Source organism: Limulus polyphemus, unplaced genomic scaffold (assembly GCF_000517525.1).
Source record: "Limulus polyphemus unplaced genomic scaffold, Limulus_polyphemus-2.1.2 Scaffold6079, whole genome shotgun sequence".
Taxonomy (NCBI): domain Eukaryota; kingdom Metazoa; phylum Arthropoda; class Merostomata; order Xiphosura; family Limulidae; genus Limulus; species Limulus polyphemus.
The window spans coordinates 11517-31045 of record NW_013671689.1 but is presented as its reverse complement, the minus strand read 5'-3'; the positions used below and the strand labels follow the sequence as shown (position 1 = coordinate 31045).

Sequence of the window (19529 nt, the reverse complement as noted above, 5' to 3'; positions counted from 1 at the left end):
GTTCCTCGGAAAGAATTTTTACGGGAAATTAACAAACGACCGGAGACGTAACAAAACTAATTTTTTACAGTTTTACACTGGCTGGTCCTTGACTTATTTTCACCAGGTAATTTGAAAGAACAACATTACAACAATAGCCTATTGTCTCGTATTTAGATTTTTTATAATAAATACCAAGTTTTTTAATAAAAGTATTCGTTTTGGGAAATGAGCTAGGGTTAAGACTTTTGATTAATTACTGTATAACACTTTAAAATGGTATAATAATTTCAGCACACAATTAAAAACGTTTACAAGTAAGTTTAGATCCGCGTCTACATTTGAAAAAAATTGCGTGGTTATCACGCTAAAGTTTAGGCTTCGATTCCTAGAGTTAAATCCATTGTGCAGCTTTGAGCTTAAAACAAGAAAAGATGAAATATTTCCCCGCGAACTAAGCTATGGAATACTAGTTTGAATAATCTCAAGGTTTTTGCCTTCAGGCCCTGTATCGACACAGCTGCTTAATGTAAATGTTACAGAATTTTATGTCAGTTACTGCGATATCATTTCTTTTTAGCTACGGTACGTTTAGATGATACAGGAGGTCAGGGATCACGTGTATCTGCCATGTATTGTTTAATTAGGGTTGGCAGTAGTTGAATGCTGGCAAACCGGTTTCTTAAGTGACAGTGAGAATGAAATTTAACAACAATTATCTATGAGACAGGTGAGTGATAACGTATATGAATATGCGTTCTATAAAGCGATAAGATAACAAATTGGAAAAAAAAAAGTTTGAAGGAACTTCAACAAGTTTTATGTGCGACAAACTGGGTTAACAGAAAACTAAATATTAATAATGAGCTCGTGCCCACAGTCTTCTTTCCCCTCGTGCATGTGTGGGCTATTTTCCTAAACAAGCTTTCTTTAGTCGTGATGAGGTTTAATGGTGGATTTTTCAACACATCAGCACGTGCTATAGGACGATGCTAAAAGTGGCTCCCCCTTGGTGTGATGTGCTGTATTCGGCCGAGGCTGCTCGATGACGACGACAGACGTTTTTCGAGTGAACGACGGTTGGTTCGTGGAGTCACGCGACTGCAGTAATCGAACTCTTCTCGGGTCTGAAGAGTAAACGAAATATTACGAATTTAACCGTTTATATTATACGAACGCAGTTTTCACCCAGAATACCATATTAGGTAAGTTGAAAGAGATATCTATATTTAGTTTTGATCAAACGTTCCACGTCTCGTGATTGTTGCACAGGCTTGAATCAATAACCATATATGTACAGTATGGGCGTGACCAGAAACTGGGAAAAGAGATGTTTTAAAATCTTCGTGTGTAAATATAAAAAGTAGTGGCATTGGCCACGTTCGGACTTTTTTTTAACAGCTTTTACAAAAATTTTGAAGATGATAACAAGCGTGTAGGAAACTAATCAAGTAGTAGTTTCACCGGAAAAAAAATTAACCTCCAATTATAGCAGTTAAAAAGATGGGGAAGATGGCGTGTGTAGACAGTTTGTACATCTCTTCCTTCGTATATGATGTCTAATGAAGAACACTGTTTATTTATATAGTTCAATTGGTTAACATAATATTATCAATTCGTATACATTTATTTGTGTATATATTAACGAAGAGTTTTAAATAGTGCAGTGTAACCAAAGGTGGAAATTTGTATGTGTTTTGATTGCATGTAAGTATTTATATACAGAAAAGGGAGACTCACATTACCGAAGTATGCGTATATATATATTATTAATGGTTACGAAAATCAAAGGAACACAAAAGTAATTAATATCAACAAGAATTGGAAAACCACTGGCTAGTTAAGGAACAGGATAGCAACAGGGACTCGATCCTTTGTACAACAGTCAAGATTACAGTGTAAGCTCAGGCAAATTCCATTGGTCAAAAGCTCAGCCGAATGTATTGGTTAAACTGGATCACAATACATTGTCATACCCGTAACTACTACATCAGGCATTGGTCAAGCAATATGTCTATGAGATTATTATTGGTGTGTGCTTCAGTTATCCAGAAGAGAGAGCAGTCCAGTCACTGGCAGTTGGCCTTGGAGGGATATATCATCTATGGGTGATACATAATAATCTTGGTGTGTGCTTCAGTTATCCAGAAGAGAGAGCAGTCCAGTCACTGGCAGTTGGCCTTGGAGGGATATATCATCTATGGGTGATACACCTTCCAACATCCCATCGGATTGTTTATAGACAGTAGGAAGGAATGGGGTTCCAGATTGCAACTGGTTCCTACACATTCAAGCTGTTTCCACTCAATGCTAACTATGACTTTGATTGTTAACCCTTGCCAGTGCTTTCATTGTCGTACTCTATGGAATTCTATTTACAAATTATTTACTAGTTTTGTGTCACAAATGACAAAGTTTTCACTGTATTGGTGACACTTTCCGCTTCCTCATAGTACAGGTATAACCTGCATTCCCATGCCTTAATATTGCATCTTGTATTCAAACAATGTTAAGAAAATACTTAAAACTGTTTGCTTGTTAAGAAATATTTCAATCTGCATGACTGAAAATATTCTCTCGCAACCAAATAAATCACTTCACACACCACGTGTTGCTATGCTGTCTAAGTTTAAGTTTCGTTAACTACTGATAATTTACCTATTCATGAATATTTCAACTTGACTCGGTTGAAATATCATCAGCGCTATTTATGAAAAACCACAGATGAAACTGTTTTTCTTTTTCTCCCAGCCGTGGCATGGCCTGCTGATTAAGGCACTCAACTCGCAATCTGAGGGTCGCGGGTTCGAATCCCATCCATGAACATGCTTGCCTTTTCAGCCGTGGGGGTGGAATAATGTAATGGTCAATCCCACTATTTGTTGGTAAAGAGTAGTCCAAGATGTGGAAGTGGTTGATGTTGAATAGCTGTCTTCCCTCTAGCTTATCACTTCAAAGTTAGGTACAACTAGCACAGATAGCCGTTGAGAAGCTTTGTGTAAAATTTCAAAACTTTCTCTTTCAATGACAGTGTGAGCCTTTTTTATTAATCTTATTTCTTCCATAAAAGTTCAGTACCTGCCAAATATTTAAATGCCAAAATTGAAAGATTATAGTATTAATGAAAATAATAGATACACTGCATTTTCCAATAATACTTTCTCAGTTAGTTATTAAAGTTAACCTCATATTTATCAATTCTTACCACTGAGACAGTGCTTATTGTTTTCTTGTTGTTTTACCTCTTGTAGCTCGTACATTCAGCATATTGCCCAGGTCAAAAATGTTGTGAATATAAGGTGGCATGCTGTATAAAGTTGTTACCTTTCAGCTAGATTGTGGGAGTGATTTTCTTTAAATGTTTTATGATGTTTTGCAACAGAATATTCATTCAGTGGGTCGGAAAACAAAGGCCACAACAGCCTTTCAGTCACTGATTTTTCAATCATATGACCATCTTAATTTTGTAAGCAAGTGGAATTCACACAAATGCCGTGCACACATTATACAAGGTCATCATCTGACAGCCTAGAAAGCAAGGAACGTCACTTCCTTTCAGTCTATGATTGTTCAGATCAATGATTTTCCTAACTACTGATGTTGACCAGGTATATTCTCTTGTTCTACAGATATCCCACTTCCTTTCAGTTTGTGATTGTTCAGATCAATGGTTTCCCTAACTACTGATGTTGACCAGGTATATTCTCTTATTCTACAGATATCCCACTTCCTTTCAGTCTGTGACTGTTCAGATCAATGATTTTCCTAACTACTGATGTTGACCAAGCATATTCCCATGTTCCACAGATATCCCACTTCCTTTCAGTCTGTGACTGTTCAGATCAATATTTTCCCAACCACTGATGTTGACCAGGTATCTTCTCTTGTTCTACAAATATCCCACTTCCTTTCAGCCTGTGACTGTTCAGATCAATGATTTTCCTAACTACCGATGTTGACCAGGTATATTCACATGTTCTATAGATATCCCACTTCCTTTCAGTTTGTGATTGTTCAGATCAATGATTTCCCTAACTACCGATGTTGACCAGGTATCTTCCCATGTTCTACAGATATCCCACTTCCTTTCAGTTTGTGACTGTTCAGATCAATGATTTCCCTAACTACTGATGTTGACCAGGTATATTCACATGTTCCACAGATATCCCACTTCCTTTCAGTCTGTGACTGTTAACATCAATGATTTCCCTAACTACTGATGTTGACCAAGCATATTCCCATGTTCTACAGATATTCCACTTCCTTCCAGTCTGTGACTGTTAACATCAATGATTTCCCTAACTACTGATGTTGACCAAGCATATTCCCATGTTCCACAGATATCCCACTTCCTTTCAGTTTGTGATTGTTCAGATCAATGACTTCCCTAACTATTGATGTTGACCAGGTATATTCACATGTTCTACAGATATCCCACTTCCTTTCAGTTTGTGATTGTTCAGATCAATGATTTCCCTAACTACCGATGTTGACCAGGTATATTCACATGTTTTACAGATATCCCACTTCCTTTCAGTTTGTGATTGTTCAGATCAATGATTTCCCAACTACTGATGTTGACCACGTATCTTTCCATGTTCTACAGATATCCCACTTCCTTTCAGTTTTTGGTATCTTGACCAAATTATGGTCCTCTTTATGCCATGGGTGTCCACTATCTTTCCTGCTATAAAAACAGCTTTAGCTAGTGGAGGTCGTCTACCAGCAAAACATTCAGTTCTTTTTGACTGTCAATCTGTGGTCTGCATCAGAGCTGTGACTGTTATGCTCCAGTTGGTGACAGTCTTTGGTTCCTGTACAGATCTCCCCGAATGGTTTCGGACTCGACAGGTGCCAATCCACATCGACGAACCTCCGTTATCCCTAAACTCTCCCTTTTGGTTGTCTCGAGTAGTTCTACATCTAGAACAAGCCATACTTTCTGTAATATCGTTACTTTAAACTGTTTCCAACTCAAGAGACCAAGCAAGGCTTATCACACTTGCTTAACATTCGCTGTCTTAGACATCTCATTGTCGTCTCCTCCATCAAATAAAGTAGGCCTGTACATTTTCACAAACAGGGGGGAAACGAAGTTTAATATGAAAAATGTAGTGAGAGACAAAGGTCACAAGGTCACACTGGAACGAAAAAGGTCCAGCGGATTTAGACCAGTGCTAAAAACTCCATAGAAACACTAAAATTCTATATCACTAAAGATGGTGAAAAATTAGGATATACTAGCATATCAAATATGTCATTATATTAATCAAATAATATTTCAAACATACTTAGCATCTATTTTTTGAAGTTATGTATTGTGTGTGTGAAGAGTAAAGAATAACTGTCTCCACTTTAGAGGAACGTAGAACTATGTATTGGAGATATATGGAGTGCATAAATAATGAAATTCAATGGTGCCCGTGCAATCTAATAAATATTGCTCTGTATATAGTAATATCAGTACTTTAATGTAGATCTAGTCTGGTTTGGGGATAAGTAATATTTAAAAACAAAGTAATGTGTTTTTGTGATTTTCAATAAACAATTACAGTTCAAGCCAGATTCCTTGCACAGCACGTTTTCCAGTTAACATATAGGTGAAACGATTCATTGAGAACAAAATTACTAGTACTCAGTAAGTAACCATTACTGTTTTTGTTTTTTACATTAGTGTAGCCCCCTAGTGGCACATCGGTATGTCTGCGGACTTACAACGCTAGAATCCGGGTTTCGATACCCGTGGTGGACAGATCACAGATAACCCATTGTGTAGCTTTGTTCTTCATTACAAACAAACACACATTACTGGGCGAGGATATGTCAAAAATGATACGTTATCGTGGTGCCATGTAATTATGCTTTGTTTGTTTGTAGTTAAGCACAAAGTTATACAATGGACTGTCTGCTGTTGTTCCTTCAACCAGAAGTCAACGAGCATCCGAGTGTTTTTATTGTAAGGTTCTGTTGTTACTGCGTTGTCAAAACGAAAAGTCCCAGTGGTATACCGGTAAGTCTATGGACTTCATCGCTAATATCCGGGGTTCGATTCCCCGTGGTGGGTACAACAGATAGCCCATCGTGTAGCTTTGTGCTTAATTACAAACAAACAGATAAATGAAAATTTGACAGTCGTATTACAACCCACCTCTTTATCCGCAAGTAACGAATATATTAACGTAAAACAACATTTAATTAATCGTGTCTTGAAAAGCTGAGTTGAACAATTCTATGATGAGTAACGCTCTATTCTTTTTTTTCAAGCACTGCCCTAGGTTAATTTGAAACATCTGCGTTTCTGTGACTCACGGAAAGAAAACAATTTGAAACTAGGTACAATTATAAGAAACTAAAAATAATGTCTTTTTATGTTGTTTTTAAAACGATTTTGTGAGGTATACTAACAGGTCCTATTGAAATTAGATAGCACACTCAGTGTTTGCTTTATACACTAGCAGAGACATCTATGAACGTATTGTGACAGGAAATATATTAAGACATAGCATTTTGAATAAAAGTGTTTATTTTAGTTTTAAAAAATGGCCATTCTAAAGTTTGTTGACATATAATATTTATAGTGATTTTAATAAGTTTTTTTTTATCAGTTCAGTGTTTTGATATTCCTGCACCGTATTGTGTTCGAACAAATTGTGTTTGTGATAGTTTAGCTTTCTGCGTATTTTCCTAGCATGTTCTCAATCTCTGATTCATGTTATGTATGACTCTGTATTTGATACCAATATGCAGATAAATGTGAACAGATCATACTGTGCAGAAAATCCTGTAGTTTGATTCTTAAGCTATCTATAAACTGAGACAAAACTGTCAGATGGACCTTTCATGAGTTGAGGCTATCATCGGATGGGCCTCTAGAGACGAACAGTAGATACCCCACAAGTGGACCTTTAATGAGTTGGGGCTATCATCGGATGGGCCTCTAGACACGAACAGTAGATACCCCACAAGTGGACCTTTCATGAGTTGGGGCTATCATCGGATGGGCCTCTAGACACGAACAGTACATACTCCACAAGTGGACCTTTCATGAGTTGGGGCTATCATCGGATGGGCCTCTAGACACGAACAGTAGATACTCCACAAGTGGACCTTTCATGAGTTGGGGCTATCATCGGATGGGCCTCTAGACACGAACAGTAGATACTCCACAAGTGGACCTTTGGATAGGTAGGCCCCTGGGAAAGCTGCCTCACCAAACTGGACACTAAAATAACGAACAAATTACACATATATAGTGTAATTACACAGTCAGTGTCTTACCTAGGCTTATTGACTAATATTTTGTAATGTAATCTGTCAACTATTATGTTTTGTTTTCAGTAAAAGAAGTGAGCTTGATACGTGATTTTTGAAAAATTATAATAATTATTTCTTCCATAACAATGAGATATTACCCTGTAGCCTAGATACTCGAATTTGGAAGAATGACAAGATCTTGAGGAATTTACAATTTAGCTGTTGGCTTATGACTCATCTGAGCAAGCTTACGTAATAGTCACATGAGTACTTCATGCATGGCGTCCGTTTCATAAATGGAGTGGTTATTTGACGTAAACTAATGATAGTTTATAAAAAAATGATTTGTTTGTTTGTTTGTTGAATTTCACACAGAGCCCACTCAAGGACTATCTGTCTAGCTCTTAATATAGAAGTGATATAAGTCGAAGAAAACAACAAAACTAAGTTAATTAGATTATATACCCTATTGTACCAGTAACAAGCACATGATAATACACTTCAGTATATATTTTCATGAATTGCGCCATGTATAAGTATGGTTATAACCTCAATGTATAAGCTCACAACCTTCTAGCCATTTCCAGTGACTTAGCGTTTCGCATTTGATGTGTAACTCTTTTTGATAAAATGTCTTTGTTACCAATTTTTAAATGGCATATGTATATATATATATATATGTGTGTGTGTGTTATTGAAGTATTTGAAAAAGTTTTATTTATCTTAAACACAAAGTAAAGTTAGTTAATCCGATTTGGCGTTCCTTGTGTGGTATTATCTAAAAACTCGATCATTTAAAGATGAAATATGTCAACAGTTAGACTTTACCTCGCGAATCTTGCGTAGAATGTCTGTTTAATTACCGATTGTTTAATTGTTAAACATTTGTTAGTTTATTCACTATTCTCAGTTTAGACTCAGTGAGACGCTCAAGTAAGTTACTCACCTATTCCTTTCGTCAGAACGCACTACACCGTTAACAATGTTATCTATGTTCTCTTGCGAGAAAGATGACTTGTAACATAGTTAGAGACACAGTTGTTTCTCTTGTCAGAAAATCAGATAATGGCTAAGGGCGGCCACTCCCATTGTACATACGATAAGCTAAAAACACACAGACCGCTCATTGGACGTCGGGCTGGGAGCAAATTTGGCTTTGTCTGTAGTTTTGTTTTGATATATAAAGCCAAGCTTACCCCTGGAGTTTGAGATTTTAGCACATTTCCATAATATAGATCCATGGTTAACGTCTTATTTAAACTTTTAGAGTTCTCATAGAGCCTTAGATGTATCGTTTTCCTTAAGCAAACACATTTTAACATCATGCTAGATCACTGTAGAAGTTAAATATTTAAATAGCTTTTAGTAAAATCCAAACTTAATTTGGATTTTACTTTATTTATTTCATCTGCAATTAACTCGTTGGGATATTTTTGTTATTTACATTTCTCTGAATTTATTTATTTTTAGTGTTAGCTTTCAGGAGGAGGGATTTCATTTGAGCTGGTAAGAAAAATTGTTAAAGGTTTATCATACATCTATTATCACTTCAACAACACAAAATAAAAACGTGTCACTTTATTGTTTTTTATATTGTATTGCACTTTGTTTTTGTGACAATGAATATTTTTCTACTTTGTACATTTGTGTTTTTTATGCTCGGGATAAGTTCAGATGTTGCTTGATGTCCTTGAGCCTCCAGTTAGCCCCTTAATTGACTACTATTATGTAAATCTTCAAGCTGAAATATACCATAACTTTATATTCAAATGTCAGTAGTTGATCATCTATCTATTTATTGTAAAGAGGATTGTTCAAGACTTATGGTAACAACTTGCGTAGCGAATCATCTTGCCCTTGGCCATCCTCTTTGAATACACAGTTAAGGGCTAAGAACTGGCCTCTTCTTGGAAAGTTACAGTATAGTTCTCCTATTCTGTGAAATGATGCATTGCACAAAAGTAAAGTGTTTCTAAGGGAACGATATCAGTATTGTTGATCTTTTTGGTAAAGTAAGGAAATTGGTTATTTAATGATCATATACCAGTTACACACACTAGGGACAGTGCAGAAAGTTAAACAGTTTGTTGCTGGAAATAACCGAAGAATACAGCACACCATTACAGCTAAAATAGGATAATTCACATGGATCTGGGCATATAAATGAGATACGAGTTTCTTCCAAACCACAAAGTCAAGTGTAAAACAAAAAAACTGAAAGCTCTGTAGGTGGTATATATATATATCTGGTACATGACTAATGGAGGTTTGACATCGTAGTGGACAAAAAATATGTCTTCTTAACTGAATTTGTCTTCATCTTGCTGATAGTAAAACATTTCAAACATGGGAAAGAACTTGTGGAGGTTTCAGGTTACAGTTATAAAGGTAAGCTAAACATTCAGATCATTCAGAAAAATGTCAAGGTGAAATTTGTATACTATCAGATTAATATGATGACATCACTATACCATAAGAAAAGACCATATTGTTATGGGCTAGATGGCAATAAGACATTTCTCTATCAATATAGGGCATCCAGCCAACAGTCAAGTCGTCGTATCAGTTCCTCTGCAGATACAAACCGGAATTCGTGTCATATCTTCCAGAAACTTTTGCGCATTTGGGCTACTCATGTGGGCTCTCTGAGGCTATCATCCATGCACGATTGATGGACCTTGGAAATAGTGCAAATAGGAACAACACTGACTTTAATGTATTGTGTAAAAGCCTATTGTTTTGCAGAGCAATAGTCCATAACCAAGGCCATCACTTTGTATACCATTGGTAGTGGAAATAAGAGGTTATAAAGCCTAGGCACTTATACTTGTATTATTACCTTGGATTATTGACATCCTTCTGTGCGTCATAGATGAAAACTTCGTTTCTGTGACGTTTTGCAACAGTACATTATTCTCAGTTTCACTGATTAGGTAAGAATAATCACATAAATAACTGAGGGTTTAAACTGTATTTAGTGTGGCTGTGTTATGATGATGGGATAGGATTTTGGCAGGGTCACATTTGGCAGAGCAAGAGCTTTCTGTGATGTTTGTAGTGCACGAAAGTGATCAATCCAAGGTACAGCCAACAGAGCTGCTGCTGCTGTGGGCTCCTTTTCTATACTTTCTCTCAGTTACCACCTCAAACACATCGAGATATGTCTTCCCACGTAAATGATGCATATCATCTTGCAAGCCTTGAATCAGCCCAATGGATGGCTCAGCTCATCACCATATTGAAAGATCTGCAACTGCATTCCAGTGAATTTTCTACTTAGATTTATCAAACCAAATTTATATTGTATACTGATTTAGAACACTTATCCTTATTGTACATGTGGAAGTTATGTACAAATATCTTACACTTGTATTAAATGGTACTTAAACTTTGCACTTACATCCACACAAATTATCATAGATGTTTTTACATAAACATCGTGCAATGTTTATTGTGAATTTCTATCTATTTGCTCAAGAAACCTCCAATCCTTGATGATCTCCTGCCCGAGAGTTCCAAGGACCATTAGTTTCAGCACAGACTAAGAATTATGACTTGTTTAAAGCACTGGCACAGCACATTTTTTTGCATTCGTAACTGTTCTTACAAGTGCCATGGGTAAATTACTATATTACTCGATCTATGGAAGTTGCAATTCACCTTGATACATGACATCTGATCTAGATCTAAATCCTTCTGCTGCTCTTCCCAGAGCTCCTAAAGAGTCATTTCTGGTATCCATCCACCAGTGGAATCGTCATAATGTATGGTTTGACATCTCTACTTCTGCAGTGGCTTTCACTTTCACACATTGTTCAAAACCAGGACATTAAATGAACAGAGAAGTTTACACTGTCTAGTGAGATAATCATTAATTCCATGTTGCTAGACTGGTGGATGTTATACCACAAAGCCTAAACTTGCAATGTTGTGATCCAATATGTAATCATCTATCCTAGATTTTGTAAAGCTCATAAACCATTTCAATCACTCGCGGTCCACTTGAGAAATAAGCTTTCTACTAGACAGGTATTGTTGGTAATGTTTGAAAAAGACTAGAAGCAATTTTTTGTCTTTGTCATACAGCATCAGTATTCAGGAGCCATCTGTGTAAACTAGAATATATGATCACAACTTCTACTCTACCTTGCACCAGCAACAATATTGCTTCAGTTTACTGTTGTTGCCATCAATATCTGGCAGGTATACTAACATCAAAATATCTAATAAAGCACATTTTAGTGATTGAAATGCACCGTACTCAGACCACCTAAAAGGGATATCAGCTTTAGTCAGAGTGGAGAATGGTACAGAAATATGAGGAAAATTGTTCACAAATAATTGATAGTACTATTAAAAGTCTAGGAAAGTGAGAACCTCTTGTTTTGTCATGGGTTGGGTCCAATCTTTGACCACAGTTATCTTTGTGGGGTTCTGTTAACACTGCATTATTTTCCATAATGTGACTGGGGAATTCCACCTGCTTATGCACTTCTCTGGTTTTAAATTCAGGCTTGCCTCTGTTATTCTCTGAAGAATCATGCCCATGTTTTCAGCAGCAAACTGAGACGTTCAGCCGAACACTAAAACATCTTTGAAATAGGCCATAGGTCTTAGCAGAGTGTTAAATTTCTGTGACAAAAGTACAAACTTCTTTACCATCTTCTCTTCTTTTTTTACTATCTCAAAACTAATGTCACAGATACTGCTTGCATTAGGGTGTAAATGTCTCTAACATCCAAGTGATGCTACATCATTTCATTTTGCCATCTATCCACATGGTTATTAACGAGTATATCCTCACTGTCTGCTGATACCATATTGGAATATGTATTACTATGTAGGCAATGCAGATCATCTATATAACCCGCAAAGTTCTCTGATGGACCTCTCATATAAGCCTTGGACTCAACCCATTAGATATTTCGGTTCATCACTAGGTTTAAACTTCAAAACAAGTCAACAGTAACTCTATTTCAATCTCTGAGCTGTTTTTCACCCAAATGCTTGATTGTGTCACGTGCTGGTCAGCCAAGGCTCAACATCAGGCTTTGCATCATCCGTCCTTGAAGCTATCCATTTCAAACAGTGACATGCTTGAAACATTTAAGGTAGTAGTGCAGGTCTTCCATGGTGGTACCCTTAAATACTGAAGGCGATAGCTTTAATTTGCTCAAAGAGACCTGTTGTTGCAAAAGAAAAGACGTTTCTAGTGGTACCTCGGCCCACACCAGGATAAGATGCCCACAGCATCAGGGACACAGGATAGGTATAGTACTCATAGACTCCTATATTAGATGAACATTTGATCTATACTCATGGGTGGTAGATTGATAATTTGCCACAAGAAATTTATCTTCTAGCTCAGAATGACTCCAGAGTTCTCCATGATTCACCACGGCCTTAGCAGCAAGCCTTGTCTCTTAATGAAGCTCTTGTCTTCACCATGGGTCACCTTTTTCACCATTTTATACTTGCTGTCTCCTCTAGTAATGAGATAGATCCAAATGGCAGATTTTATCTACCAGAAGAACCCTCAGTCTTCTGTGCTGTATATTAGCAAGAGGTAGGGCCTGTTCAGTGACTCTGGAGGTCCCATGTTATGGCTTCCCTTCATAGGATTGGAACCAGGTCAAGACATTGCTCTTTGTAACATCTGTGAAAAGCCTGCGTTCAATAAAGGACTTTTCCTAAACCTTACTAGTCTCTTGGATCATGGATTGCCATTGGTGTCAAGCTCTTTTCCTCATGCATAAGGTAGTTCTTCATCTGGAAAATATTTTCAATTTTTTATCAAAATACAAATCTTATGTTACCCAAGAGTATAATGAAGTACAGAAAAGTAGACTAATAAAAAATCAGTAAATTCCACAAAAACAGCTCCTCTGGTCATGGCACCATCCACTTAGTTTGTTGTATTCTTATGTTCACTGACTAGATAAGTTTCTCCACAAATAATTAAAAGTTCAAACAGAAAGAGATTTGCAAAGTTAAATCTGATAATTTGATTTGACTGAGCTACAGAAAAAAAAAGACTAAACATAGAAAAATCAGTCTTTATTTACACCAACAAGTACAAATATATAAACATTACGAGTACACAGGATGTCGGACAGTGCTTCTGGAGAATACTGAAGATATTATTGACGAAAACTCTTCAAGAAAATTATGTTCTAGACTAAGAGAGTGTGACAGTATATAATACTGACAGAGATAATCATGTCATCTTTCTCTGAGTATGGGCTCTACCTCATGTCATCTTTCTCTGAGTATGGGCTCTACATCATGTCATCTTTCTCTGAATATGGGCTCTACCCATGTCATCTTTCTCTGAGTATGGGCTCTACATCATGTCATCTTTCTCTGAGTATGGGCTCTACATCATGTCATCTTTCTCTGAGTATGGGCTCTACATCATGTCATCTCTCTCTATGAGTATGGGCTCTACCTCATGTCATCTTTCTCTGAGTATGGGCTCTACCTCATGTCATCTTTCTCTGAGTATGGGCTCTACCTCATGTCATCTTTCTCTGAGTATGGGCTCTACCCGTGTCATCTTTCGCTGAGTATGGGCTCTACCTCATGTCATCTTTCTCTGAGTATGGGCTCTACCTCATGTCATCTTTCTCTGAGTATGGGCTCTACCCGTGTCATTGGCTATTCCACAAGAAAATGAAAACTATTTAACTTTTACAAATTTCTGAACTTAAACACAGTAATGCTACTAGAGAATTGGAAATAGATCTCCACCACAATTTTCGATGAGAAATGTCTAAATTAACCTAAGTGGAACACTCGCCTTGAACATATGTAACTAGCACACGAAATAAAGTCAGTACTGCACAAGGTGGATTTTCTATATGGGAAAGTCTACAAGCATTCTAAAAATGTGTATATCTGAACGTTTTGGTAAGCTAAAAAAAAAGAAGAGAAAATATCGTACATCCAGATATGACTTATAATCAAATCCCATTTGACTTCTTCTTGCGTGTGTTTCGATGGTTCATGGCCTTCATTGTTTGAAAAAAAAAACATTTATGCCTTTTGTTTAATTAACCAAATTTAGTTTTTATGTATAATTACTTACATAATAAGCCATCAACAACAACCCTGTAAACCCCTCAAAATTTATATTTGAAATTTTGAATATTGGAATTGAATGGAAAGTATTCTGAAACACGGAAAAGGCTATAAAGGCAACAAATCACTGCACAATACATGCATAACCAGGACATTTAACAATAAATATAGGTTTTTTCTGGAAGAATGTTAAGACATTCTACTACAAGGAGCTCTGGAGTAGGTTATACATTAACATTATTTACTATTTTATGTCTAGGCCAGGACTTATTAGTGGATATGTCTCTAGAAAGGAATATCCATGAAAAGACTGCATGATTGTTCTAGGAATGCATTATTCTGAGGGCAGAAGGGTCAGCGGGTAGATATAATCAAGGATGATTGTGAATGACCATCGTTATAAAGTTTTGATATGCAGGTATATCATATGTTTTCTACATGCTTTAGTCGTATAGAAATCTTTAGCATTTTTCTGCTATTTAGTTTCAAAGCTATCACTTTGCCCACACGTAGCCCAGAGAGTCATTGAGATTTTCCTTGTTTCTTTGTTCTATATTGTACTTTCTCGGTTCACTTCTACTTGGTTTTCATCATGACTAGTTTGACAGAGATTTATCTTGAAGGACAGAAAGCTAATCATCTATTTACTGATTCAGTAGAAATGATTGTCCACTTGTTTATGTACATTTTTTGTTGTTGTTGCGTCTAAATAAAGATTGGTTTCACTATCCTTCAAATGTGTCCAATCTGTTTATTTCTCACGCAACTTAAATATCAGTCAATTCATCAACTACAGAACACTATCCATATTTCTTGATCGAATCTGTTGTTATTTGCTGATTTGTTTATCTTGTACTTGTTGGAAAATCGTTTTACGTGAAAATACCACAAGGTCATGGTTAGGTGTGGGTAGAAATAGGGTTAGCAGTGGTGTGGAGCGCACAAGGTTTGAGGTGGAGATGCTTTTATGTTTCTCCTTACTGAAAACCCGTAGTATAAGATCAGTAAAATAAGCTTTGTACAAATCATCATCAGTCTTCTTGTGATGTAACATCACACAAACTAGTCTTTCCAGTTGGATGGGTGGAGAGCACGACTTTCCAGTTGGATGATAAGCTTTGTACAAATCATCATCAGTCTTCTTGTGATGTAACATCACACAAACTAGTCTTTCCAGTTGGATGGGGGGGGGGGGGGAGCATTATTTTCTGACTTGGGTGGATTCTGAGTGCTTAATGAGTTGATTAAGTGTTAAGTATGAGTTTCTCATTTGATTAAGTGTTGAGTATGATTTATCAGTTGATTGAGTGTTGAGTATGATTTATCAGTTGATTGAGTGTTGAGTATGATTTATCAGTTGAATTGGTGGTAAATACGGCTTTTCAATAAATTTAATTTAACCCTAGCTTTAACTCACTGCCTCAAATTATCGCCTAATAAATATATCGTTAAAAGTTGTGTTGTGGAGAAGTTTTAATTTTCATTATTCTTCAATGCTCCGTTTTAGAGAAACATAAACGTACATCACGTGGGTAGTTAGGCAGATAGAGACTGCATACAAGCAAATGGGAAGAGAAGATAGGAAGACAGGTCCTAACTTGAACATGAGTCAAGGCTATACGCACAAACTTCCCTACTATCAGAGCAGTCAGCAACAGGTAGGTCAAAGTAAATTTTATACCTTTTTTTGTTGATGTTAATTTTCATGCAACTATCTTAAGAACACCAGTGGCGCCTTATGACAGTAAGAAAAATTGTTATTGTCGTCGTCATATTTTTCTACCGTCATGGAGACCGAGTTTTATTTTCTGTAGCAGCGTAGGCCTAACTCGTCAGTTCTCTTATTAGTCTCAACTTTAAAAATAAGTAAGAAACACGAGAAACAAATTAACATATACCATATTTTAAGGCCTGACTTTTTATTTTTTTGTAGTGTGTAATAACTATCGTATTACTTATTTCAATATTCAATAAACTAAAAAACTTAAATGGAACAGAAAGTTTGAATTATTTTTCTCAATTTCAGTAATAATCTATAAAGCCATATCACCTGAGCGAATTTTTCCTAAATCCCACCTCCTCCCTTAAACCTTATCCTTAAGCTTAGGAAGAATGTTTTGAAGAAAAAAAAGAAGAAGAAAGACAGAGAGAAAGGACGAGTTTTCTGAAAACGCTAAAGTTATCGGGCTTCTTTAATTGTGGTTCACGTTTTTTTATTGCCTTTGTTCTTTAAACATCTATATAAATATATCATTACTGTCCGTTCATGTAACTACTTCGCAGGGTGTGGATGGATCTTCACCAAATTTGGTGTGGAAGTTTATTGGTTACATGGAGAGATACATACATGTCCTAAGATAATCTTTAATTAATCATGAATTTACATAACTTTCGTCCAGGTGACGGTTACTCCAGCTAGTTATTAATATTATTAAAATCAGTAAAATAAACGCGTGTTATTTCGCCCATACTTTGTCACTTCCATTTGTAGGTTAAATAAATGATTCCTTTCCTTTTTAAATTCAATAACATCTTTTTCTTGATGAACGGACGTTGTTGTATGGTATTATTTTACACGCTTGCTAAACTGAAACACTCGCATGAACTGGTAGCGTCCTCGTGCGGAATTTTTAATAAATGACTAACAAATACTGTAATTCAAGCATACTTTTCTCAACCATTCATGGGTACTATAAATAAATGAAGATTGTCTTGAAACTTCTTCTTGTCAGTGTAACTTGAGAGTTTTTTTTTTCTGGTGTTACACTGATTTATAATTCCGCTTATAAATAACAAGCTGTATGACTGTCATATACCTGATTAATTTGTTTTCTCAAAATTATATCTAAATAAATGTTTTATGAACATGTTTTCTAATAATTAATTATAATCTAGTAGCAATATATGTATGGAGAATAACTATGTATATTTGGTCATGAAGTATTGCTTGATTAGCATTTTGATTTCTGTATATTTTTAACTTGTGTTCAAATGTTCTTGATAAATCCTTATAGATTGAAACATGCGAAAAAACTGATTCTCAAAGACATATTCCTACTTGGTCAACTGTATGATCCTGCAAATTATTGTGATGGTAAAGGCAGTGAATTTTATTATGAATTTTAGGGTCTTCTCTTTGGACTGTTTTCCTGGTTTTGGCTTTGTTAGCCTGCTGAACTGAAGAAGCACGCTTGATTTGGGCATTTTCAAAATCGAAATGTGCTGCGGGTAAAACATTCGGGTTATTATAAAGTTGTAGCCGAGGGTCCGACTGGAAAACATTTGGTGATGTTGCGTCATTGTGTCTCCTTGACAACCAAACAAGTGTAATGGAGAATTTCAGCCAATGGTTATGATTTTTGTGCGTCAGCAATACCAAGCGTGGGGTGCGCGTATACTTGATTTCATTTTATTACACATTACGATCTCTACCAACCTACCCTCATATCTAATTATATGCCCAAAGTAGCTATTATGTAGGGATGACGCAAATGCCATCCCTACTATCCTTTTTGTATTGTTTTTGAATGATTTATATCAGCCATCCCAACAGTTACTTCCTTTTTTGAAGTTTTTTCTTTACTTGTTTTTTTTAATGCAGTGTTTCAACAGACATGGTAAGGTTGTACTTATAACCAAGTTCTAAATACAGTAGGTTCCAACTGTAATATTTATTGTTTATCCATTATTGGTTGGTGGTAATTCCTGTTTCATCCTGTACGTAAGCTTTTTGAAGGAACATCAATATCTGTAAGAAGGCTAACATCAAGGGGTAATGATAATATAGTTTACACCAGAATTATTATTGTTATTTAATTACTATTAGTTATGAATAATACTTATAAAACCGGATACTCTGTTTGAAACTATGTCACCTCAGTAAAATTGGTTGACACCATTGTTTTGATTTTCGAGTTATCATGTAATAAAAAAGAAGCAGAAGAAAGAAGAACAAGAAATTCAAACATTTTGCTATGATATTTACAGACAGTGACGCGTTGTGAATTCTGAGAACAGTCCAATATTGTGCGAATCTTCTGTAATATAAAGCTAATTATCTCTGTTCGTGACGAAAATTTTCCAACTTTATACACTATGATCATTACGAAATTTTAAGAGGTTCTTGATCATACACCAGAGGGAAGGATTTTGAACCCTTGAAATTATTCATTTTATCACGTTATCATCATCATCGAAATTTATGTCTTGTGTTGACCTGGCAGGGTCAAATGCATGTTTGACATTTCCCACCCCCCCTTGACTGTTATTTCAATTGAGGCTTGTAGTCCTTTTTTTTTTCTTTTCTATTTATCCTATCCTTTTCAGGGTCATGTCTGTGAATGTTATCCTATGGTGGTGTAGGTGAAGCTCTGAAATGGGGTAACTTTTATTTTATTTGGTTTTAGATGTTTTGTTAATTGATTGTGTGGTATTTGGGCTCAGGAATAACAGGTATAGGTTGTTGTTTAGCTATTTCTATTAAAAGTGTGAAACCATCTGTACTGTTTTGACGTTTCTGTACTGTTGTATGAAGTCTAAGAATGTATTTTTAATTACTTGAAAGATGGGATTTATTTCGGTTTCAAATATGTTTGTTGGTTGACTTTCTGTGATTTGATTTTTGTTTTGTTGTACATCTGAGCTGTTTGGTTGTTTCGGGACTTGTTTTATTGGCATTAGCGTTTCTCGATTTAGTAGTTGTGACCGTGTTGCCTCTCCATAAATGTACGGGTGTGGTGTGTGTGTGTGTGTGTATCTGGTGTAGGCAATAGTGGTGTTTTTTTATTTCTGGGTGGTGTGTGTTTGTTTCAGTGAGCTTTGAGTTATGGATCATATTGTAGATTCTAGTTTTGATGTCCTTATATTTTGGACACCCTTTATAATTAGCTCTGTGTGTTGCTGTTGGCAGTTACAGAATAGGTGGTTATTGTGTTGTTTTGGGCACTCTGATTTATGGTGGTCACCACCACAACACGCTGCAGCAACGTGTCTGTATCTTTAACAGTTGTAACACTGGGTTAGAACCACGGCGGGTGTTTTTGCTTCTTGCACCTGAAATCTCTTAGTGCTGGAGAATGACGCGTTCCGTTCTGCTATACACAAGTTTATTCGTTTGTTTTAGAGCAGAGCCACTTAGTGCTGGAGAATGACGCGTTCCGTTCTGCTATACACAAGTTTATTCCTGAAATTTAGAGCAGAGCCACTTAGTGCTGGAG

At 36.2% G+C, this 19529-nt stretch overlaps 1 protein-coding gene across 2 annotated transcripts in view; it reads left to right on the top strand.

Moving 5' to 3' along the window:
• The first annotated feature begins 1013 nt into the window (after nucleotides 1-1013).
• LOC106473329 overlaps nucleotides 1014-19529 on the top strand; it is a 26374-nt gene continuing 7858 nt past the window's right edge. For both annotated transcript variants that reach the window (XM_013934011.2, XM_022401782.1), the window contains exons 1-2: nucleotides 1014-1184; nucleotides 15821-15971. In XM_013934011.2, coding sequence (XP_013789465.1) covers nucleotides 15879-15971 — 93 coding nt within the window. In that variant the 5' untranslated portion in view covers nucleotides 1014-1184; nucleotides 15821-15878. The remainder of the gene's footprint in view (nucleotides 1185-15820; nucleotides 15972-19529) is intronic.